This window comes from Cydia fagiglandana, chromosome 11 (genome assembly GCF_963556715.1).
Source record: "Cydia fagiglandana chromosome 11, ilCydFagi1.1, whole genome shotgun sequence".
NCBI classification, from domain to species: domain Eukaryota; kingdom Metazoa; phylum Arthropoda; class Insecta; order Lepidoptera; family Tortricidae; genus Cydia; species Cydia fagiglandana.
Genome location: NC_085942.1, coordinates 7,027,391 through 7,052,834, shown reverse-complemented (window position 1 = coordinate 7,052,834; position 25,444 = coordinate 7,027,391). Strand labels below are relative to the sequence as shown.

The window sequence follows — 25,444 nt, the reverse complement described above, 5'->3', positions numbered from 1 at the left end:
CAATCTGTGTAAGAATGTCCTATAATATTTATTTATTTATTTTATTTATTTATACATTCATTAACATTAATTATGCAGTCAGTGCCCTCTGTGTCATTCTTTTTAACAACTCGTCTGGGGTGATAGGGTCAAATCAGTATTGAAGATGCACTTTCTAGGTATTAACATAATCTTGCATATTTCATGTTATTGGGTGCAAGTGTTTTTTTTTTTTACTTTTACTTTTGTATGTACCATTTTTTGTTGTTATTCTGTCCCGTTAGCAAGGAAACAAATGTAGCAGTTTGTTATTTTTGTTACTCGGTCTGCTAACATCCGCATTATTTTCAACATCCGCATCTGCAACTGCATCCGCATAAAATCGATGCGGAACAACCGCATGATGCGGATGTCGACTAAGTCGGTAACGTAACGTCGGTACGTAGACACCACGGGCCATTGCTGCGGCTACAGTACTCACCTGGCTGACGTACACGTGGTGCCACTGCTGCAATAGCACTCACCTGGCTGACGTAGACGTTAGGTGGCGCCACGGGCCACTGCTGCGGCTACAGTACTCGCCTAGCTGACGTACACGTGTTGCCACTGCTGCAATAGCACTCACCTGGCTGACGTAGACGTTGGGCGGCGCCACGGGCCACTGCTGCGGGTAGGCGGGCGGGGGCTGCGCGTAGGGCGGCGGCGGCGGCGCGCGCTGCGGCGAGTGGGGCGCCATCTCGCACTCGCCGCCCGACAGGCTGTCCAGGCTGCTCGACACGGTGCGCGGGCCCAAGGTCGACGACGAACACGAGGACAGATCTGCGGTCAAACATGTTGTGAGACTTGTGAGTGTGTTATCCATTTCATGTATGTCATCATCAAAAAAAAAAAAAAAAACGGGTTGCACTCCAGGAGTGCCGGCAGAAGTGAAAACTCAATGACATTGTAAGTTTTTCGATCAGGTCATGTGTCCGTCTTACGAAGCGTCTCGCAAGTTTAACATTTTTCCCCATCACAAAAAGAGCACAGCGCCGTTAAAGAAGTTTTCACTTCAAAAAGCCTAGCCCAGCGAAATAAGCGCTGGCTAACAAATACATTGACAAGCCTATTTGCTACTGACTGTACTAATGAGATTTTCGGACTTATGTGAGTTATGTGTATGGAATATCATTTGATATTTAGGTACCACCACAGAATAAGTAACAGTACTACCGTACAGAAAGGAAACTTCCTACAAAAACGAAGTTTGACAGCGGTTCAGGGTCAAATTACGCTGTCCCTTTCTTATATACCTATGGCACTATCCCTTTCGGCTATGTAGGGTTCTCAAAATTCAAGTCATTATCTTATCTGTGATCGTGTACGCAAAGGAACGTCAAGTTGTCTCAACCCTAATAATTGCTCGGAGCAATGCTGAGCCGAACGGAGCCGAGTTTGCCCCTGTTAGAAAAAAGGTTGCATATCTGTCGGCGGCCGATCGTAAGGCCCCCCCCACATCTGGCGTCTTTCGAGCGTCGGCGTCTACAATTCTATGGCCGACGTCGACGCAACGTCGACGCAGCGTCGACGCAACTGCGCAGCGACGTCATTTTCCATAGCGCTGGACCGACGCCGACAGACGCCGACGCTCGAAAGACGCCAGATGTGGGGGGGCCCTAAGATCAGGCAGATCGTAATGTTCCTGTGTATTATTTTGAGGATAGTCACATTAAACCAATATGTAAGTAAGATAGGTTCGTTAGGTTGCTTCAGATGCCCGAAGGGCAAACTGCCCAGAAATAGGGGCCCGGCCTAGCAGGGCTCCGTCGACTCAGGGAACGAGTCAAAGATTTGCACGTTTCACGATATGCCTAGGAATTTCACGATATGCCTGATCTTACGATCGGCCGCCGACATATCAATGAATTCTTAGTTGTATTGTATCAATTTAATATTACGTCCATTTTGTTTTTTAAAAGTCAACAGACACCTTCATTGTTTACAAGTTCTGACGTCACTCGTTCTATTTTTACGAGCCAAGTTTCAAATAGGTATGAAAATAAGAGATCGAATGCAATGATAGTACTACGAACAGAAATGAGAGCATTGCATTTGGAGTATTTTTGTATAACACAGTATTAGTATACAAGTGTGAAGTAAACGCCTGAGGCCCCAGGTGTTTCAATAGTTGACAGGCCGTTTTTACCTTTGTTGCTTGGAATTAAGATTGAAGGTGGCAGTTATTGGGTCAGTGTTCAGGACTGGAACATTTTAGTAGATTATACAACAAGAGCATTAAGTAACCCATTTCATCCGGTATCGTCTTGGGTCGTCCCATTCGTATTTCGTCAAGTTCTTAAATTAGTCCTATTCTGCTTACGTCACGCATTCTACATTGAAAGCCACGGACGATTGTGACGAATGTAGAATGGGTGACGAAAGCAGAATAGGACTAATTTAAAAACTTGACGAAAAAAGAATGGGACGACCCAAGACGATACCTTTCATCCAAGGAAATTTACCGGTGCGAGCGTAAGCGAGGGCCGATATAGGTCGAGGATGAAATGGGCAAAACTGCCCGAGTTACTTTGCTTTTGACTTCGACTGCGAAGAAAATATACAGAAATATCAAATATTTAAGGTTATTTTACATATTTAAGGGTCTGTGGCGCAATATGGCCCTCAGGTAAAAAAGTTTCGAGACCCCTGCTATAGAGCTTAAAAAAACAACCGTCTTTCTTACTAAACACCATCTTTTAGAGAATGAGAACTGAAAACATTGGTATCGTCTTGGGTCGTCCCATTCGTTTTTCGTCATGTTCTTAAATTCGTCCTATTCTGCTTTCGTCACTCATTCGTCACAATCGTCGGTGGCTTTCAATGTAGAATGCGTGACGAAAGCAGAATAGGACAAATTTAAGAAATTGACGAAAAACGAACGAATGGGACGACCCAAGACGATGCCAAAACATTGTTACTTCCTTGTAAAAAAACTAATCTTCCATTCATGTCTACATTTGCCGTACCGTAAGGTCGGGGTACTTTAGCCATTACAAGATTACTTTGTCCACCCATGAAACCCCATTTAATGAAATAATAATTTTTTAAATACGCTTACACAAAAACATATTAATCACATAATGTAATTTTTAAAGAAAAGAGGAAATTCGAAACGATTGGCGATAAATTAAAACACGACCGAAGAAAGTGTTTTAAATCGACACGAGTTGCGAATTACCTTTCCGCACGTGTATCGTACAACGTTTAACAAAACATATGGCCCTTTAAACTTTTGACATACACACGAAAAGTGCTATTTTACGCACTAGTGCGGGAAAATAGGACCATATGTACTGTAAAATAGGTTTTCATGGGTGAGTAAAGTAACCTTGAGGAGCTAAAGTACCCCGACCTTACGGTAACCACATTTTTGATTGTAATATGAGACAAATTTCTAATTTAAGCCGATCAAAGCAGTTTTAGTCTATTTTAACATTAATATAATCTCGGCTCTCATTGATAACTCGACTCTTAAGATAAGGCGTTACTATGACGACTCATACAATACCTTTACATTTACACAATAGCGATTCAAACACTAGGATCATATTGCAAATATTACATAAAGGTCATAAAGCAAAACCGAACTTTGTCTTGAAGATGCGGTCACACGATGCGCAATGGAGTTGTTCAGTCGAGTTGCGGGTGTGTGTGTAGGAGGGCGTAGGTCTTGGGAGGGGTAGGGTGGGGGTGTAGGTAGGTATCGTCTTTACCATAAGGGCACACGGGCCCGTGCCCAGGGCCCCCATCCTCAGGGGGCCCCGAAGGACTGATAGTAACAGTATATTTGATTACCCATAATAAATAGAAAATCATAGTAGAAAAATGTTAGTTTAATTTGCTTTCTTTACGAAAAGGGCACCAAATTTTTATGTGCCCTTGGGCCCCAGTATAGTTTAAGACGGCCCTGGTCTTGCTTATATGACGCTTAACATCTAGGTCTTCAAGACAAGGTTTGGCTTCTATTCGCTCTAATATCTTTGTATTACAAATTCTAACAACTAAAATCAGCACCATAAATAGATATACATGATGTTACTAGAATGTTCCTGTCAAATTTCATGTTATTTCTGAATGTCGTTTTAAAATGAGAGCGTAACTTCAATAGCGGGTTAGGGGGTGTGTTACTGCAATGTTCTGCCGCCAGAGTGCAGCACTAAGCTAGCTAGTAAACCATAGAGTAACTTAGAGTAGCTATACTAGGCCTTAAACTGTTTTTTGACAAGTTTTCACAGACAACAAAATATGACAATGATGCATCAAGGCAATTTGTTAACAAGGTTCTACCGGGAACCGCGAAAATCGAAATTTAGTTATCTGCCTCTTTATCGCTCGAATATGCAAGAGTTATAGAGAGGTTAAATAACGATATTTCTATTTTCTTCGCGGTAGACCCCCAGTTTGTGATGGATTGTGGTAGTAGCGCCCCCTACGCAGTTTCGCGTAATATTCCCTATACCTATATGGCGGCGACTAGGTTCATGCGAATAATTCAAAATTTGAACTCACCAATGGCAGGCTCGGTCCAACCGTAGCTCGAACCCTCCGTCTTCCGCTGGTAAAGTGCACACTGCAAACTGCTCAGTTCCGCTTCTTTCACATCTGACAAGTCTAGGAACTCATATTCCTGAAACACGTCACGGATATATAGCCATGTATCTACATCGCGCGTAGCAAATGTGGTAACTCCATTTGAAAATTATAGACCGACCACTCAAATGAGTCCCCGCCGGCCTTAGTCGTCCTACCCCGTACCGCGCACACTGAGAGAAAAGTTTTTTTTTTTTTAATACCACATCGGTGGCAAACAAGCATACGGCCCGCCTGTTGGTAAGCAGTCACCGTAGCCTATGAACGCCTGCAACTCCAGAGGTGTTACATGCGCGTTGCCGACCTTTTAAAAACCTGTACACTCCTTTTTTGAACTTAACTACAACAAAAATACACTTAGAATTACAAAAATAAACTTAATCCGGGGACAAGGAGAGTTAACTAATAGGAACAAATTGACTTTTGCAATTTCTATTAGTTCTTGCAATTTCTATTATCTGTTTGTTGAAATTATATTTGGGATTACTGAGCTGTTTGTAGAAATAAATAAACTTTACAGAAATAGTGAAACATCCATAATTATTACTAAAACTTAATTTTTTCCCCCAGTACAGAACTGTTTTTTAATTCCTGGTGATGATTTTTCTCTCAGCGCAGGCGAGGACTCATTTAAGTGGTCGGACTATAATTCGATATTGTACAATCGCCACACGGGATTGTTATACCATTTAGGGTTCTTGCTAAGTTGGAAATTCTATAGTGTAAGTATTGAACAACCAATTTAGCTAGGACCCTAAATGGCGCAATAATCCCGGAGCATGATGGTACCTTATTTTAAGATCGACTGCCTAAGGCTATTTCAATTTTTAAATTTTAGTTATCATAGGGAAGGTTCAAAAGCCTGAACATTTTATAGTATTATTATAGTGGGAAAAAACAATCCTTTTGTGTTCATGGTTTAACTATTATCAATTTCAGAATACAATCTTATACTAACTGGTTTTTACATAACATTACCTATATATTTGTATAATAAAAGTACATTATCTAATACCCATCTAGCATTGTGTATTTTTTTAATGAGTTTTTCGTCAATATTTAAATTCATAATTTAATCATCAAATATTTTATCACACAAACGGGTCTACCGCGATATGCTTTCATTATTTTTAACTTAAATTCCAACCACAGCTGGTGCAACTCAGCTGAAAAGTCGGAAATCGTTTGTGTAATTAAACATGTGTACTAAACGCGAGAGTTTAAAGTGTTAATCATCAAAATTTGGGACATCAACTTGATGAGAAGATTTTAAACATTATATTTATTCCACCTGCCTAGAGTCTACCAAGCTAAGTCTGTACACACTTCGCCGTGACTGTGTGAAATTGCTATTAAAAACGTCAAATAAAGTCATTCGTCTAATGGCAGCTCCACAGTTTGTCACTGCAAAGTCAGTGCAAAATTAGCTTAGCACTCTAAAATTTTATAAAGTAACAAACAAACTCAAAGAGCGAGTTACAGCCCACAAATCCAAAGTCCCAAAGCTTTCCAAAAGCCCTATGCATCGGTATACATTAAAATTAATTGCCAAATAAATTTACCACATTTGCTAAGCATGACAGAAGGGCATACACACCAAATCCACAGATTCTGAGGCCAGACACATTCCTTAACTACCAGAAGTTTTAAGCTGTTCAGACAGGGAAGGCAGAATAGACCGCAATCATACTTAAAATTATGTATACAATAAAGCACTTTGTTAAATTTTCCATATATATTTATACTATACATATATGCTTCACTATTTGTGTAACAGTTTATGTACACATACTCTACAGAATTGTTTCAACTTCTTTTCTACTGAATTTCAGTTAATATCATTTCTCAAGTTTTTCATGAGTGTAAGCTGTGTGATGAGACAAAAAGGAGCCATATTTTATTTGAAATACATATTCACATAAACATACTTTATATGAAAGTCTTACATGGATCAAGTTCATGAAGGATAAACTATGCCTTGTTAACTATATGAATTCTTGATTTCAATAAACTCATAGAAATTTAAATATGAAGTTTATAAAAAAAAATGTTCGTAATAAAAATCAAGGCAAACCAACGTACTCGTAATCATGCAACATGCAGGTTTAATCCCAATATTTTTGTATAATTATGATATTGTGAACAATCGAACACTTCAGTACAAGGCATTGGTCTATTCGGAAATATGACAGTCACATGGTCGAAGCTTGAAGTGGAAATATACTTTATTGCGTCATATAATTTCGAATAATCTCATCTGATGTGGCATCTTAAAAACTGTTCTTTTTTATGATATAGGAGCAAACAAGCAGACGAATCGCCTGGTAAGCAATTACTGTCGCCCATGGCCACCTGCAACACCAGAGGGGTTGCAAATGCGTCGCCGGCGTTTAAGATGGGAGTACGCTCTTTTCTTTGGTCATTTGTACATCGTATTTTAATGAAATAACGGTTATGAATACTAAGTTAAGGGTGTTATTGTTGTTGTCTGAAATTATACCACACAAAGTACTTCATTGCATAATCAAAAGTGCAACTGCATAGAAGTGATAATCTCATAATGTTCATAAAAACTGCTTTTATGACATTGTCTAGGAAGTAGTACCTATATACAAGATAGTACAGTATATACATATAGATACAGTGATACATACAGAAACTACAGCCAAAAGTTGAGTGTCATTGTAATAGAAAGCTAACAATAATAGTAAGGACTGACAAAAGGGCTATTAGCATCCTAAAAAAAAGAAATTAATAGGGAAATCGTTGTTTTGTACTCCTTACTAAGGTCTAAAGTTGATTTAATTGTTTTTAGGGTTCCATACCCAAAGGGTAAAAACAGGACCCTATTACTAAGACTCCACTATCCGTGTGGCACCAGGCTGTATCTCATGAACTGTGATAGCTAGACAGTTGAAATTTTCACAAATATGCATTTCTGTGGCCGCTATAACAACAAATACTAAAAAGTACGGAACCATCGGTGGGCGAGTCCGACTCACACTATTTTGCACTATCACGGTTGATGAGAATGAGCCTGGTGACACACAGACAGACAGTGGAGTCTTAGTAATAGGGTCCCGTTTTTACACTTTGGGTACGGAACCCTATATCTATAATATCCGCAAACATCAGTTGTTTGGTTTGTAGATGCTATAGACACAAAAAATCTTTAAGTACCATATACACTAAAGTGCAAATATAATAGCAGTATGTTTAATTGTTTATACTATAGTCAATTGAGTAAATAAGTTCTAAAAATAGGTTATAGACAGTCATAGTTTGTGTGGGTGGTAGTATAAACAGAACCTCAAGCAAGCAAACAAACCAAGTAGTCAGTCAAAAATCAACAATAAAGTCTGAATGACGGACCATTAGTACACTCTACAAGGAATATCCTCCACAAATGTTGATAGATGCACTCATTAGAATGCATACTTATATTAGTAAGGGATATATTATATTTTAAGTTACTCTATGATTAAATTGTAGTTGATTTATCAGACTTTGAAGTTAAGTGACTCAATTGCACTATTTGACCCTTTTAATTGTTCTTATAAATTAGGATGCCTTTATAGCTGTCATAAGACCAAAGGAGATTAAGCTAGGTAGCGATATGTATGTATGCTTAAATTTGATTTGTTTTGGATTTATGTAAGTAAATTTTAATAATGTATCTTTTAGGTACATAATTAAAAAAATCCGTTAATTCACTAAAATTCCTGACATTGGCATCTGGTAACCCTATGTGCATAAGGACCTTTTCATCAGATTATATGTCATATTATTATTAATTATACTGGTTGATTCACCTGAGCAGGTACTAAGTGTCTAAAGACCACTAACTCTGTATATGGCATTTCCAACATCAATTCTATGAAAATATGATGTCAATGTAATCCTCTCACATTTTTCTGTTCAAATCAGTGCAAAGTTAGCTTAGATGGACTCTGCAACCGATGCGACACGAAACTGTGGACTACACATACAAGTATGGCCAACAAACTTTCCTGAGTAAGAACAACAATCGTGATCCACAATAGACCTTATTCATGTCAATATAAGTTAAGTTAAATATATATTTATTTAAGTTTATTGCAAAACTGTTATCCAACAAAAATGTTACTTTTTAAATCAAAGGAACTTATTTTTTTTCCAAAAGTTGTATTCATTATTTGTAATGCTAATATGTGCAATAAAAGTTATGTAGTTATTAACAGAAAAGTCAGTGACATTTTATATTCCAATCAGTGTAATGTTACAAGTTTTGTAACCAACAAAAGGGGCAGTTTTAATAATAATCTATAAGTCTATCTATAGGTACATAGCACCGCTTCCATAATTTAGACAGTAAACTTATTTTGCCTGTACTTTTCAAGTACTAAGTGCTTTGTCATAGTACAAGTGCTTAAATGAATTTTAAAAGCAGCACAGATATTTAAAATACTCTAGTTCTACAAATTATTCAAGTACAATTCCAAGTAAGTATCCTATTTGAGATATTTAAGTAACTCACCGTTTTTAAATATAGAAATTGGAAGAGTTTGAGGTTATTTTCAACTAGTTCCTTATCAACTATACACAGCTATAGAATATAAGCAATGAAAGTGACAGTGGAACAATTTGGTGACAACTCAAAGAAACTCATCTGTTATTATGAATTCAACTTCTACATAACTGACCAAGATCAGTAGGCTTGTATTTTAGTAGAAAAGTAACCTTGAAGTTATCCGCAAAACTAAGATACATTGACACTTCTTCCCAAGATGAACATTGGACTTTTTTACATTCACTGCCTGTCAAATTTGTAGGTTATACATAACACCTATTGATGAAACACCAATTTAAAAGCACAAATACATGATCAGAAACTTTTATATACACTTCGCGGTGTCCCAACGTGCAAAGTAGAAGTATATTACGCAATTCTGTACCAAATAACAACAACAACAAATCTACGCACATGTGGTTTGTACTCGTGAAATAAGATGCAATAGTGAAAATGACATACCTAAAAGCAATGTTTATTGAACCAACTTCCATTGCAATCCTTTTCGATTTAAGCGTGATTTTCAGCCTCTAATCGTGCCTCTTAATAACGCAAAGCTGTAAAATATGCGGAACATTTGGAGGACTATAAGATGGCGTAACAACGCTCGGGCCGAGTTGCCGGGCCGGGTGTCAATTATGTATTGACAAATCAACACACTGAAGATTCTTTATCACATTACTCGAAACTGGGCACCATCTATTTATGAAAACTAGCACCACTTACCTTCCACGTGCCCACAATTTCTGGAAAGAGATATTTTTTCTAATGTAATGGCCAGTTTCAAAATCACCAAAACAAGAAACAAAAGCCAAACAAATTAAAAAGTACATGTGGAATGAACAGTCTGCTTACCGTTTTCATCAAATCCATGGCCTTTTAGAGAACACCATTACGAATTATACCGCGGTTAATATTGCACATGAATTTTAGTCTTATAGACAAATCTTGGAACGGGATCTACGCTACGTCGAGTCGAGGCCATGCAGCACTCACTCAACCAACAATACTACAGAACAGGATGTGACAAAAGCCGCGCTCATTCAATTGACAAATTTTAGCCAATAGGAGCGCCGGATTGCTTCCATAGACACCTATCTGAAATAGTTTTTTTTTTTTAGTTTTGGGCTAAATAAAGCTTACCATGCACGTATAGACTACACATGACTACCAACCTTAGAAAGTTATCGAATGCTTCAGCTACGCGTCAACAGATGGCGCTTTTCTTAAATTAAATGTAACAGCTATTCACTTACAACCGTACATTTATTTCCAGTACGCTCAAACTGTTTCCATCTATGCCCTGAGAATAATGTATGCAATCGTTCCGGCTTGATTGAACGTCGAGAGTGAGGTCCTGAAATGACGGAGTTATGGAGTAACAAACATTAAAAATAAAGAACATCCTCTTTTTGAATTCTTGAAGTTGTCTTGAAGGCAGTTAAAAAAGGACGCAGATGGGAAGACTTGTTTAGTTGGAATGGTTAAACTGGCTTAGTTTTTACAAGAAAGGCTTCATAGAGTAAAGTCCAGATAGGTATTTATACCTGTCTATTTTTAGTTTTTTCCACTGTACTGTAAATTATGACGAGATCTCAGTTCGGGCGAGCTATTTATTTCTAGCTCTACCAGTAGGTAGGAACCTAATTATAATAATATTAGATTCGAATTAAATACCGACAACAAATGTTAGCGCTTACATGTAATTTCCTTGTGGAGGTATAGGTATCGTTAACCTATTTATTATTTTTGCAATTAGGATAAATCCTACTACCTACCTACTTTTTGGTCAATTTATTAAAATAAATATTGATGGCACAGGAACGCGATTCAGTCTTACCTGACCGATTATCTCTGTCCAAAGATTACCTCCTATTGACTCTGCATTATAAACCACTTAGCCGTGACTCTCGATTTAAGGATGACTCACGCTAGAACGGTCCGGGCCCGAGCCGAGGCGTCTAACACTTTGTTTCCTATGAACTGAAGACGTTTCCTATGAACCGAAGATGGTGAACAGTCAGGTGATCACGTGATGCTTCACTTGACCACCTAGGTTTTATGGTCACTGAATTGTCAAACGTCCACTTTTGACAATCAAAGTTACTTACCTTACAACGTACACTGCTGAGCCGTACACCGTACATCGCCATCTCGTTTAGCTGTCAAATTCGAAGCACGAAATTGTCTTAGACTTTAGATCCGGACCAAAATAACTTTGAATGGCATTTGCAATGCCAAAGTGTAGCGATGTCACTACGAATGAAAATCATTATGACGTTTATAATGTCACTCCACACTTTGTTCTGTTCAAATCGGTGCAAAGTTAATAGACGGATTTTAAACCTCTTACACAATCAATAATAGATCTTTGAAATGAAATGAAATGAAATGAAATGAAATGAAAATTCTTTATTCGCTTAAAATATGGTATAACAAGGTGTTCAATAACAAAATCGGTCCCCTGTATGGGAATATCTTTCCAATGAATACAGGAGGCCGATTTTTGAAATTCGACCGTTCGATTTCGTGTATTTCGTTCAATAATATCTCCACTACTAGGCATGTAAATTCTACTAATAGAATTGAAAACGAGTGGTCAATACCACTAGATTCCCAATTTCTATCGCTCGTATTTCAAAAAATAGCATTTCTCCGTTTTTCACTAATTTTCCAGTGACGAAATCGAACGATCGAAATTCTAAAATCGGCCCCCAGAAACATATTTTGCTGGTTAAGCATGCAAATATTATCTTGAAGTTATTCTAGACTTATTAAGACCTTATTAGTCTTCATCTAATAGGTACCTAGGTACTTTGCTTCTACGCCTCGTCCAATGGGGCAGTGGTCTGTATCTGGATCGTATTAAAGCCGCCAATCTCGGCAAATATTGAGTGTTTGCTTTGCCACCCTAATTCGGCTACGTGACGCATTATACCATTATTTTCGTATTTCGATTTCTCCAGAAAACTAATAGGGATTTAGTTGCGTGGGACAATTGTGAAGGATATACTAGGTTATATTGATTTGAACTTCAACCATGGGACTAACAGAAAAGAGGAAAAGAGTTGCCTAATAATAGGTAAGAGAGAGGCCTATGTAAGGGGGAGGCCTATGTTCAGCAGTGGACGTCTTATGGCTGAGATGATGATGATGAATAATAGGTAGGTACTAATAATTAGGAAAAGGGCTATCTTCATCTATTCTAAAGTTCTTATGTTCTTTACAGGTATAGTTATCCTTATTTTTTGTTACAGACAGTACTGTTAATATCTTCTTGATCGGGACACTCTTGACAGAGCGGTCGTGGTCATCATTGGAAGTCTCCCTTTGTGACACGTTTGACGGCTCGCCTCCACTCCTCCCTGACGGCTGCGCGTTTAGCGCATTCGTGCAAGGGGCCGTCCATTGCTGCCTTTATTTGGTCCGTCCACCTCATGGGCGACCTTCCTCGCGCTCGGGTACCTTCTACTCTGCCCTGCACTACCAGTCGCTCTATGGACACATCTCCACGTCGAGAAACTGTTAATATATGTGCCTACTAATTGGTTCTACTTTAACACTACATGATGCCTTTTTATTGCTATGTATTTGTAAACACAAGATAAATTAATCTTTAAATTATTAATTTATTGTTGCATAAAGGTGACAGTCCATTTCCAACCGCAGCTGCACTACTGTTTGTTAATTTTACTATGGTAATTGACAGTAACAGCGATGCCTTCAGTAAGTACCAGTAGTGCAGCTGCGGTTAGAAATGGAATGTACCCTAAAGGTGGAAATTATGTAGATAAGTATAAGTAGGTAAATACACTTGGCTTTATAGTAGAGCTCCTTTAAAATAATAAATCTTCCAGTGTACATTCGATAGCAAACATGGTGGATACTTGAGGGTTTCAGTTCATATGCCGACATAAGGCGACCGGAAACGTGTACTTCAGGTGTAGGGATGTCTCTGCCTGAAATAAAAAATATGTTGTCAATAGTTGAATATTTTAAATTAAAATATTATATAGAGTACCTATCGGAAACACATACGTATATGTAGGCACGTCAGTACATATTCGATTGAGCCAAATGCAAAGACAAAGTAATAATATATTGGCAGAAAAGAGTCAGTATTTTGCTCAGCGAGACTCTTATAGCACGATTTTTTAAAAACTCCGTCCGCGCTAAGTACGGCTGTCGTGAGTTACTCGTAGATATACCGGGTGTGGCCCGTAATATGAGCAAAAAATTTAACTGTAGGCAGTACTCCTCATACTGACCAACATTTGCTCAGCGACTTTTTAAAATAATTTGTGCTTTGATTTTTAATACACTTTAAAGTTTATTCCAAGACGTAATGTACCTATTGCGAATTTTGTTATGTTTAAGGCGTGACAAGCAACTTCAATCACATTAATATGGCGTGGCGATGGCGTCCATTGAAGATAATATTTATTTAGTGTAAAAAATAGGGACTCTAAATACTTCATAATTTTTAAAAGTGGTTGAACAAAAATGTCACCGTTTCCTACAATCTATGTTTTAATTATTTGCTCATGGTAACATGAGCAATATGACACGGCCAGTCGGTCATTTAAGTTTTTTATAAAACATTTTGAAGTATCCGTCTTAAGTTCTGTGAAATGCTCTTAAAACTACCAACCCTTACGATTGGACACAAATAAAACACATGCAATGTTTCAGAGACACACTTTGATTGCCAGTATTGCATTCTGTACTTTTTCTTGTTTGTTATAAAGACGGTTTTAGTACCACATCTCTATGATAAGTCAGTTGTTTCAATTCACAAGTCATATTGTCGGGTTATGGATTTCAATAACATTTGAAGCGATGCTCTTCTCGATGCCACAGGCTTTGTTTTGAGAGCGATATTGACTGCAAAACTAATAAAAATGCATTTCAATTTCCATGCAGTCGAGAATGTAAGAGTTTATGGACCTATAATTTTTAATTATTTAAGTACTTATGGCGTTATTCAATCGTATTTGTAAGACAAATTAACAAACTAAAGTAAAAAAAAAAATTAAAAGTTTTATGAATAAAGGCCGAGCCACACCGGCTTGCGTGTGCGTGCGCTAAAATGTTGGAGCCGCACACGCACACGTCACGCAAGCGGTGTGCCGTCTCTCATAAGGATCTGTATACTACAACGCCGCACGCGCACGTGCACGTCACGCACACGCAGCCGGTGTGCACAGGCCTTAAAGGTGTTTGAGGATGACTCACGCAGCTCAAGCTAGAATTTCTATGACCACATGATCACGTGATGCTTTCTATTGAACTTCCAGTTTCTCTTAAAATGGACACTAGACACGTGTACTGTGTCCACTGGGTCCCAACACACAGTGGCGGATTTGCAGTCTTTGCTGCCCTAGGCCCTAGGCCCCAGGCTCTGTAGCCGCCCCTTGGCACCCATAATATTGACTACATCTTGAGTTATTTCTTGTTACCATCAGCGAATTTTATGTCACAATTTGCCGCCCCTAAATATCTTGCCGCCCTAAGCCCGGGCCTACTGTGCCTTAGGGCAAATCCGCCACTGCCAGCACACAAAGAATAAGTGACTAATACACAAAAGGAAACAAAACTTTAAATACTTCCTACACATTCCCAGGTACAGTAAAAAGAACTAGAACAATAACATATCTTTCAAGAAACGTTGCTATTTTATACAAAGTTCATATAAAGTTAGTCCTTTTTATTCCTAGGAGTAGAGGTAGTGAAAACAATGGCACTACGTTCGTATTCTTAGTCTTGACCTATTGCCTTAGGCGTACCTACCTATGCCGCCCACTGTGGAAAGTGTGGAATAAATAAAATTTTCATACTGGAAATATGATGAAAATTCAAAGTGGTTTTGGTAAGACGGTGAGAAAAAAGGTACTCAATCTAAGTAATAACTGAACTTAACCTGTCATCTACCAAGCTATCAAAAAAGAACCCCTCTATCTACCCCGGCCGGAGATCTCCGTCAATTATTTTGTACCCCGTATTTGTTCCGGCCATTTTAACCTCAGTCGAAAAGCAGTTTTTATTGAATGAAATTAAAGCTGCTTTTTCACCTTCCAATTATCGCGGGTGCCAAAAAAAATCGGTCGTAACAAATGCGGGTTCTCCGGCGCGTGTGGGGAGCGGGAGACAAGGGTAACGAACAATTAGCCGGAGATCTCCGGCCTGGGTAGACGACAGGTTAAGTAACAAAATATGATATATATATTCAAAAAATGATTTTGTTACAGGTTTGCGAATCTTAATTTTCCTGCAAGCAGCCATTGGCAGCAGGTTTTGATCTTATTTTGATACGACTACGCCACTCGCGCGACATGTTTCAGAGCTAAGTACGGCTACCATCAGTTTGGCACTGACATATTAAACGCTTGACCAACCAAATACAAAACTAACTGGATCTGCCATTGAACGACCTGACTTTTGACTGAACGACCTGGCTAAGAAGCCATTTGAGGGTAGATTATCTTCTAAAGATACAGACATAGATGTTAGCGTATACGTCAGTATTGACACTTTCAGTGAATCATGGTACGGGTACAGGCCGCGTAGCCAAGATGCACATCGCTTACGCTCCGTAGCGATCGAAACGCAACTGTCACTGTCACACTAATACGGAAGAGTGATAGAGAGACATAATGCTTTTCGTTGTCGAAGCGATAGCGATTGTAACCTCGGCTAGGCCGGCTGATCTCCATTTACGCGAGTTATTCCTTTAATTACCTTAATGTTAGTTCGTCTTTCGACAGATCACTGCAAATTGCTCTCCCAACGTAATAATCAAACAGCTATCCCATCCATCGTGGACTTAACTTGGCTTTAATCTTCCAAGCCCTAATCTTTGCATATATATTGGCTTTAATTGTAAAAACATCGCCCGGCTGTTACCGTTTAAGTCTTTTTAATATTAATGCGGGTTTCCTTTCGAGATACATTTGTTAACTTAAATTGAGTCTTATTTGGCTGTTACAAAGTCTATTTTTGAGAATTTTCCACGGCTTTCTGAGTAAGGACAGTATCGTACCATATTCACGAGTTATTTCGAGTAATCAGAGGTTGAACCTAGACCCCCAACTGCATATATTTTTCAGGAATCTCCATGTCAAGGTATATTAGGGATTAGCTTACTGTGTTGATGTAATTTTATTTGTGAATAAAGGCAGATGATAACGTAAGGATAATTGGAACATCATTATGGGACGTGGACGTGATTTCGGTCGCAAATGGTTCTAATTGTGATTTTATCTTTGTATTTGGCACCTAATTTTGTATTACGATATACATTATTGTCTCAATTATTATCCGGTTAAAAGCTGACCAAAATATGATAGCTTAGGTACCTATATTTTTTTTTGTTAAAAAAAATAGGCTTTTATAAATATGGTATCTTGTATTTGGATGGTTCTTTATTTATTTATTTATTTAAACTTTATTGCACAAAAGAAAACTTATCGTACAAAAGGCGGACTATACTATGAATTTAAAAAGAATAAAATATCGGATAGTAAATTACAAGATTTAAGGTAGAAAAAACAAAAGAAAACCAAGGCATTTTTTAAACTTACGGATATTTCGATAATGTCCACTATTTATTTTAAAGAAAATATTTTACCCTGTGGTACTTTTTGGGTAGAAGTGCACTTTCCCATTATATCCCCATGGGCCTCACAAAAAACAACTAAGTATGGGGTCCGCTTACCCGCAACAATATCTTAAGGTGGTTCGGTTTTAATACAATTTTTTTTTTATTATGAATGGGCTTACTCATGGCCACAGACTAGCCGAGGCGTAGACGTGGCCTACGATGGAGCGAGCTCGCCCAGAAGCTGTTCACTCTTGATTTGAAGGTTGCCGGGTTATAAGAACACGGAAATATAGACGCCGGCAAGGAATTCTATTCCTTGGCAGTGCGCATAAGGATAGTAGATACAAAATTCAATCGCCATTTATTAAAGTTACTACACACTATTACTAAATAATTCTTTCCGCATTTATCTACTTTCGAATATTCGTTTGCGCTAAATTAATAGAAAAACTTTGTTTCATACTGAAGTCATGCTTATATCATCGTCGCAATGTATTTGTACACGACATGTGTGACACACACATACGTTATATTGATAAAAAGATAAGTTTTATGCATGATTTCTGTATGAAAAAAAGTTTTTTTTTTTTAATTTGGCGCAAACGAATATTCGTTTTTTTTGTTGTTTCTTACATACCAAATTTCAGCTTCCTAGGACTTCAGGAAGTGATGATAATCAGTGAGTGAGTCAGTGACGAAACCGGGTTTTTTTGAGATATGAATAAAATCTAAAGATAAAGAGAATCTATGCAATTAATTTTTTTTTGTGCTTAACAAGTCCAGTATTGACATCATATCTCGATAGTTTTGTTTATCTGGTATAATCCAAACCCAAGTTATGAGGGTTCAAAAAAACGACGAAGTGCTTCTAGAAAAGGTATTTAGGTAGTGCCCTTGCGCTTCGCTTTGCTCGTCTTGGCGGGGGCACTACCGTGCCCCCAGATATATATAGTACAGAGTATACAGGGTGTTACTGACCATCGGGCTTTAAATCCAGGGCTTGATTCTACTCGCTAAACTGAGCTTCTTTTATTATGGCTCCAACCCCGAATCCCGAATTTTTTTTTTACTTTTTCATACATTTTGGCTGATCAGATGTCGACGTTTTCTATGGAAAAGCCAAAAATTTTTCCCCGATTTTACGGTTGGTCCCATAGTAAAAGTAGCTCAGTTTAGCGAGTAAAATCAAGCCCTGGAATTAAAGCCCCATGGTCAGACACATACTGTAGATGTGGGCATAGGCACTTCAAGGAGGGGTGCACGGTGCACCCTAAAAATGGCTGATATCTGGTATTTATAAAAAAAAGTAGCCGTGGTCTTTAAAATAGGTACGGTATTGATCTCGCGCTCATATGGCAGGAATGCCGCAGGATTTACAAAAGATAAAAGATAAAAATCATTTTATTCAAGTAGGATCTGTTGGATCGCTTTTGCATCGTCAATGTCTACATTTTATGTTAAACATGATTACAACTATGATTAATTGTGTATGGAGATTAACAAGTCTATTATTAGGTCATTCAATATGGCGCAGTGTATATCCACCACAAATGATGCCTATAAACCATTTAATCAAAGTAATAAGGATATAACTCTCGTTTTACTACTCATAATAACACAAATAAAGTTATCTTTCCTCTTATTTAATTGAAAATAGTGTTGATTTTAGATTTGTTCAACAGTAGGATTTTAACTAATATTTTAACTTTTTATAGTTATCTGTAATAAACAAGCGTTTATGTTAATCCTAGGCATTATTGAATAAACAGGCGTACCTACCTTAGTATTTCAAAATTTAGAACTAATATTGTTTAATTATTTAAGAGATAATTAAGTCAACAAGCTTAGTTGACTAAGCACTTAGGCTAGTTACTGAACTAAAAGGCACCAAGTTTGATGTTATATACAAGAGAAAGAGCAAATACAAAGTATATACTTGGTCAAGTAAATCTTGTCAGTAGAAAAAGGCGCTAAATTCAAATTTTCTATGGGACGAAAACCCTTCGCGCCTACAATTTTTAAATTTGCCGCCTTTTTCTACTGACAAGATTTGCTTGACCAACTATAATATAATTTGTGAAGCCATTTCCGTCACTAGACTAAACCGGCAAATTAAAAAAAATTGGCGTGAACGATAACCCATCGTCCCATAGAATTTTTTTATTTGGCCCCTTTCTCCACTGAAAAAGTTGTTTGACAAGTTATATATACCGCTTAAATCGTCGAAGATAATTAGCCCGATGACAGGCGCAAAAACAGGTTCAGTAGAAATCTAAACACATTTTCAAGTCACACCGTTGAAAATAGGGTAAATGTATCGTCTCAAAATCCCACTTGTGCCAAAAAGACTGTGTTGACCTTTCCCTAAGACGGAAAACACTTGGCAACGTGATATCCATCACGCCTAGATAATCAACAGGACACTGATTCACTAATCAATCAGCTAAGGGTGCTTGCACACTAACGCCTTTGGAGATTTGCTGCTTGAGAGTTTCTGCCTTTAAGAGCCCTTCAACGTGCACACTAGCGCCACTGCTAAATAATCGTGATTATTTAAATTTAACGACAGGTATTTAAAAATGGGGGCCGCTACGGACTGGATTGTGTATTTAAGTACCTTTTGAATACATCAAACTAGTTTTTATGTTGCTGGATTCGTCGATCTAGGAACTCAAAACAAAAACGGCCGTTTTTACTTTGGACGCATAGTTTGACAAATCCACCAACATAAAAACTAGTTTGATGTATTTAAAAGGTACTTAAATACACAATACAGTCCGTAGCGGCCTCCTTTTTTAAATATCTTTCGTGAAATTTAAATAATCACGATAATTTAGTAGTGGCGCTAGTGTGCACGTTGAAGGGCTCTTAACACTACCCGACCACGCATAACAGCTTTTATAGGAAACACCAATTGAAACTTAAATAATGTATGGCCATGCTTACGTAAAATGGGTCAAAATTCAGTTCGTTGTCTTGTTTTTTGTTCCCAAAAAATGTGACGGAGTGGAAACATTTATATGGGGTGAGATTTAGTTTTTAATTTTTCAAGAAAATTATAATTTACAGCTAGAAAGACATGCAAAAGCACTCAGTTTCTTTAATTTATTTATTTTATACGAAAATAAAAGCTCGACAGAGTGGTCAGTAATAAGACAACGAAAATAATTTCGACCCATATACTCGTAGGTACTGTATTTTGCATCTTGCGTCAGTTTCGTAAACAATTTCTGACAAAAATCGCGTCACACGTGACGCTTAATCGGCAATAACGTTTAGAAAACTACGATATGGATTCACATCAAGGAAAGGTCACCACTTGACCTTTGTGTAGTTGTCACTTCTACGTGCTTCAACATTATCCGTAATGGACTTCATGGGTAATGTAGGGTAATGCCTGGAAATACTAAATATGCGTAGAAACATATATGATAAAAAGTCTTCTTCCTCGCATTATCCCGGCATTTTGCCACGGCTCATGGGAGCCTGGGTCCACTTGACAACTAATACCGAGAATTGACGTAGGCACTAGTTTTTACGAAAGCGACTGCCGTCTGTCCTTTCAAGTTAAAGGGGAAACTAGGCCTTATTAATAGCTATGCTTTGGATTAGATATGTCAGTGTCAAAAGTGACGTTTTTGTTTGAAGACTACGTCACTTTTGACACTGACATATCTAATTTACATATCGTATCTAGCAGTAATATTTGGCGTATCTTGACGTACATATCTTAAAGATCGAATCGGGCCGTATAGAGTCTGTTCGGAAAGAGAAGTGTCGTGGAAAGTATTGGTATTGGGCCCCATACGAGTACATTCCACGACTTCTCTTTCCGCACAGACTGTCATTCTTGCAAAGGGCACAACGCACAACTTAACTTGAGAATAATACGCGCACATTACTCTGCCCATTTAGTTTAATAAACTCTACTTTTAGCAGTAAGTACTGTTTTGGCTATCTCATCAGTAACAATTAGGAGTTAGCTAGTCAACGAGTAGATACTTTAAAATATGACACTCTGAAGCAATAATAGTGGGTGATTTGGTATGGAAGATATCACACAAAATAAACCGATTTATTTGTTCTTGGGTATATAACCTAATATAGAAAAATAGGTGTGAAAAGTGCGGTATTTAAGTTACTAAATTTTATTGTAAAGGATGACTCACGTTAGACCGGGCCGAGTCCGGGCCGGAGCTTCCGGAGCATCGTTTTCTATGGAAAGCTCGTGATCACCTGTCATGTCATAGAAAAATAACCGCCGGAAGCTCCGGCCAAGTCACGGCCCGGTCTAACGTGAGTAATCCTTAAGACGTTACCTAAGAAGTCAGTTGAAACTTACATTTTGACATCAAAATGATGTCATTTTGGTAAGTGCCCTCAAATTGCCACTCCAGATATTAAGCCTCCTCTTAAATCGTTCTTAAAATTGGAGAATTCATTTAAAATAAAAAATTCAAAGAAATAAGTCAAAGTGACCACCTTATCCGGAAGCGCACAAAAATATATCAAGGATTCACCTTTAAACCTTTTTAAGGTTAGTTTCCGATTCGCCGGATTTTCTTTATGACGTCACAATTCACAATCAGAGTAATACCGGGTGTGGCCTGTAACACGAGCAAATAATTAAAACATAGATTGTACTCCTCAAACGGTAACACTTTTGTTCTACAACTTTTAAAAATTATGAATTATTTAGACTCCCTATTTTTCATACAAAATAAATATTATCTTCAATGGACGCCATCGCCACGCCATATCATTGTGATTGACGTTGCTTGTCACGCCTTAAACAAAACAAAATTCGCAATACATTATAAATAAATAAATAAATAAAAATAAATAAATATTATACGACATTCTTACACAGATTGACTAAGTCCCACAGTAAGCTCAAGAAGGCTTGTGTTGTGGGTACTCAGACAACGATATATATAATATACAAATACTTAAATACGTAGAAAACACCCATGACTCAGGAACAAATATCTGTATCATCATACAAATAAATGCCCTTACTGGGATTCGAACCCAGGACCATCGGCTTCGCAGGCAGGATCACTACCCACTAGGCCAGACCGGTCGTCATACATTGCGTCTTAGAATAAACTTTAAAGTGTATTAAAAATCAAACGACAAGTTATTTTTAAAAGTTGCTGAACAAATGTTAGTCAGTATGAGGAGTACAGCCTACAGTTTAATTTTTTGCTCGTATTACAGGCCACACCTGGTATAAGAGTATCCGACGATATAGACGGAGAGCTAGCAGCGGAAATAGGTTTGCAATTTATAGAGCAACGAAATACCTCTAGTTAGTGTGCCATACTTTTTTTTTCTTTATAGCCTACTTTGGTGTCCCACTGCTGGGCAAAGGCTCGACCCTGTCATCGGCATTTTCCCACCATTTGGGGTAGAATGCGTCCAAGTCGTCCCGCCACCTCCTTTTCGCCATACTATCATTATTAATAAAATCGGGCGCCTGGCAGCTATTCAGCGGTGCTTGTATTAAGAATCCGGTGAATCTGGAACTAACCCTTTTTAACAATTAACTGTGGGTGAGATGCAAACCCATTTAATGATAAAAGGTGCGGTTTGAGCGTTCCCGCAGCCGTCAATTTCATTTCCGGCCCCGTTTCCTGTGGTGTGACCCGGAAGTAATGTCTTATTAAAGACTCCTTAGCTGTGATTATTATATTAGTTTAAGAGTCAAAAGTGGAAGTATATATTCTAGCTAATATTATTTTATGAATTCGGGCACCCTACCGGAGGGCACAGACCTGGGGCCATTTTTTTATATGTAGGTTTTTAATTATTAGGTAGTTTTAGGTTAGTTATTCGTTTAATTTTTTTTGTCTTACATTATTATTTAAGTAGTTTATATTTATATTTAAGTTTAGTTTTTAATTAGTTTTATGTTTAGATTATGTGTTATTTTAGTTACTTACTTTAATAAACCTGAAAAAGATTATAAATTTATTATGTTCGATGAATTTGTTTTGCTTTTAATTCAATTGGCTCTTTTATGAATTTGCCTTTTTGTTTACAGATGTAGTGCATAATTATTTGCCATCGTATTTTCAGGGAAACGTACGAACGTGTCTTGCTATTTCAGTCAGTCTCGTTACAAATAATAACTGCGATTGACTGAAGTAGCATGACAAATACGAACGTTTCCGATAAAATACGATGGAAAACAATTATGGACTACATCTGTAATTGTTTATTCCACGATTTGTTTACTTACACCAAAAGTACCTATTTATTTATTTATTTAGAAATTTAAATAGGCAATAAGGGTTACAGACTAACATACATACATTACATAATGTATTTTATAAACTTAAAACGAAACAATATTTAGTCGAAAGAACGGCGCGGTTGGCTCCGTTGCATCGGCTGCTCTTGTGTCGGATTCGGTAACAAAGCAAAAAAAAAGCAAAGGCAGTGTTGTTCGGATTTTTGTGTCGGGTTTTGTGATGTACTTATTGCGCAAGTTGCTGTGAGTAATGAATGTTAGATTTGTTTTAGAATGATTCACAGAAAATAAAAACCTTAACAATCAAGAGGCACAATTTCATATATGTTAAATCCGTTCGTAACCTTACTTCCTTCATTTTGTTTTTTAGACTCTAAAACGGTTTGTCAAAAATATTATACCTACTCGCTAAAATAGTAAGTACTTTATACTTATTATCATTTGTAGCAAAAAAAAATACTTATTTCAAACCTGCGTTATTACGCCGGTAAATGGATTTGTTTACATATCCAATTTCTACAACATACTTAGGTACACTGTATTCATATTTAACTTGTGTGTGGTATTTCCCGAGGTGAAATGTTAGGTTAGCAGTGTCCGAACGATCCCGCGGGGACCGATTTTCACCTGGTTTACCCAGTTTAATGCCCCGATGAGGTCAATTCAGACTTACATTCTGACATCAGAATGATATCTAAAAGATTTGCGAGTGAATTTCTCTCGTAATATACTTCTACGGACATGTATTGGAGCGAGCGAGATACACGGGCGAATAAATAATAACAAAATTACATGATTTAGATATCATTTTCATGTCAAAATGTACGTTTGAATCGGCCTCACTATCTTATGTCTCTCTTGCCGAAATTATTTTGGTGTGTACGAGTATATGAAATAAATGAATGGTCTGTAAAAGTGTGAATGTTTTGAGATACTGTATTATTAAGGAAAAAATAATACATAGGAAAACAATGACAATTGTATAGTTACTGGTATCGCAATAAGTACCTACGGACGTGGCAGAGAATTTTAATACAACTATAAATATACCTATATAATATAAAGCCGCCTATACTTTCTCTGAAATCATTAATTTTCACCAAGCTTGCTTGGCTCACTTGATCTATATGGAAAGCAACACCGTGTATTTATAATTATGTTGTGGTTTAATAAAAGACGATTAAAACATTGACACGGGGTATGCCGTGTGAAACGTACCAGCAAACATGAGTGGGTAAGGAAATGTTTTAATTATAGCAGTAGCTACATATAAATCATGTTTTTGTGGAAAATAAATTGTTTTTATTATGTTATGTTATGAACTCTAATCTCATATTGTAAATAAATTCAATTAAGTAAGAGTTCGTTGCCCGTTTGCACTCGCATAGAAAAACGGGATCTCCTGACACAAATAATCTATATTATTTTTCTTCATACTCCGTGGGAGGTCCCAACCTTTTATGTTTTGTGCAGGTGTTAAAGATATCATCTTTTTTTTGTACACAGGTATTAAAATTGAATATAACATTCAATAGCACGGTTTCTCCATCTCCATATGCTTTCGAAAACCATGCTCTACGGCGTAGCGCTATAAGACTAACAGGTAGGCTTACAGGTGTATTCTGATTTCAATAACAGGGTATGAATTAGATCTGGATTAGTTCTGGATCTGCTGCCGTATTCGTTCTTAAAGATATTCACAAGAGACGACACGTACTAGATCTACTCTGGATACGTTATAGTTTAGAGATCAACTAGTTCACTTTTGCAGCACAATTCGGGCAACCAATGCCACTTTTACGTTAGATAGAGTAAGATATCTATTAGATGTGAATTGGATCTCTAATTCATATCCTGCGGATATCGTTCAAGAGTATCTCTAGAATCGCGCAAATGTCAAATTTGACAGGTTAGATCTTAACAAATCGTTATCGTATCTTAACGATGATGATGTCTAAAAGATATCTAATAGATGTCTATTTTAAAATCCGAATCGGGCCTCTAATCAGTCAGTGTCAAAACTGGCGTTGCTGATTAAATAGAGCGGATAGGCGGATACATTTAGAATGCATCCTAAACTTTACTAATTATCATTTATCACTGCTTTACCGGTAAGGTAAAAGTATAAAACTTTGCCCTTCAACATAACTTTGCCCACCGCGTCATAGCACGTACTGAGCTGTGACGCGGTGGGCAAAGTTATGTTAAACGGCAAAGTTTTATACTTTCACCGTACTATTATTAACATAGCAGGAGCAAGTTTGTAGTAACGTATTGTTCCCACCGGCTTGCATAGACGGCTACGGGGTAATTAATGAATGGTCACTTTTACGAATCCTATATTTTGACCAAGCGAGCACGATGCGTCCCCGTTTCAACTTGGACAACAATGTTTTTGTATGTCTTCGTTGTAGGTTCGGCTGTTCTCCTC

At 37.6% G+C, this 25,444-nt stretch overlaps 1 protein-coding gene across 4 annotated transcripts in view; it reads right to left on the bottom strand.

The window, feature by feature from the left end:
• The window catches only part of LOC134668827 (uncharacterized), a 48,555-nt gene extending 38,370 nt beyond the window's left edge, over window positions 1–10,185 (bottom strand). Inside the window, exons 1-4 of one of the 4 annotated variants that reach the window (XM_063526288.1) lie at window positions 10,013–10,184; window positions 9,884–9,903; window positions 4,528–4,645; window positions 605–798 (exon numbers count right to left, since the gene is read on the bottom strand). In XM_063526288.1, the coding sequence (XP_063382358.1) occupies window positions 605–715 (111 nt within the window). In that variant the 5' untranslated portion in view covers window positions 716–798; window positions 4,528–4,645; window positions 9,884–9,903; window positions 10,013–10,184. Of the gene's footprint in view, window positions 1–604; window positions 799–4,527; window positions 4,646–9,124; window positions 9,237–9,619; window positions 9,803–9,883; window positions 9,904–10,012 lie in introns of those variants that run through there. The other 3 variants (XM_063526287.1, XM_063526289.1, XM_063526290.1) reach the window with 3 other exon arrangements.
• Between the last annotated feature and the right edge of the window lie 15,259 nt (window positions 10,186–25,444).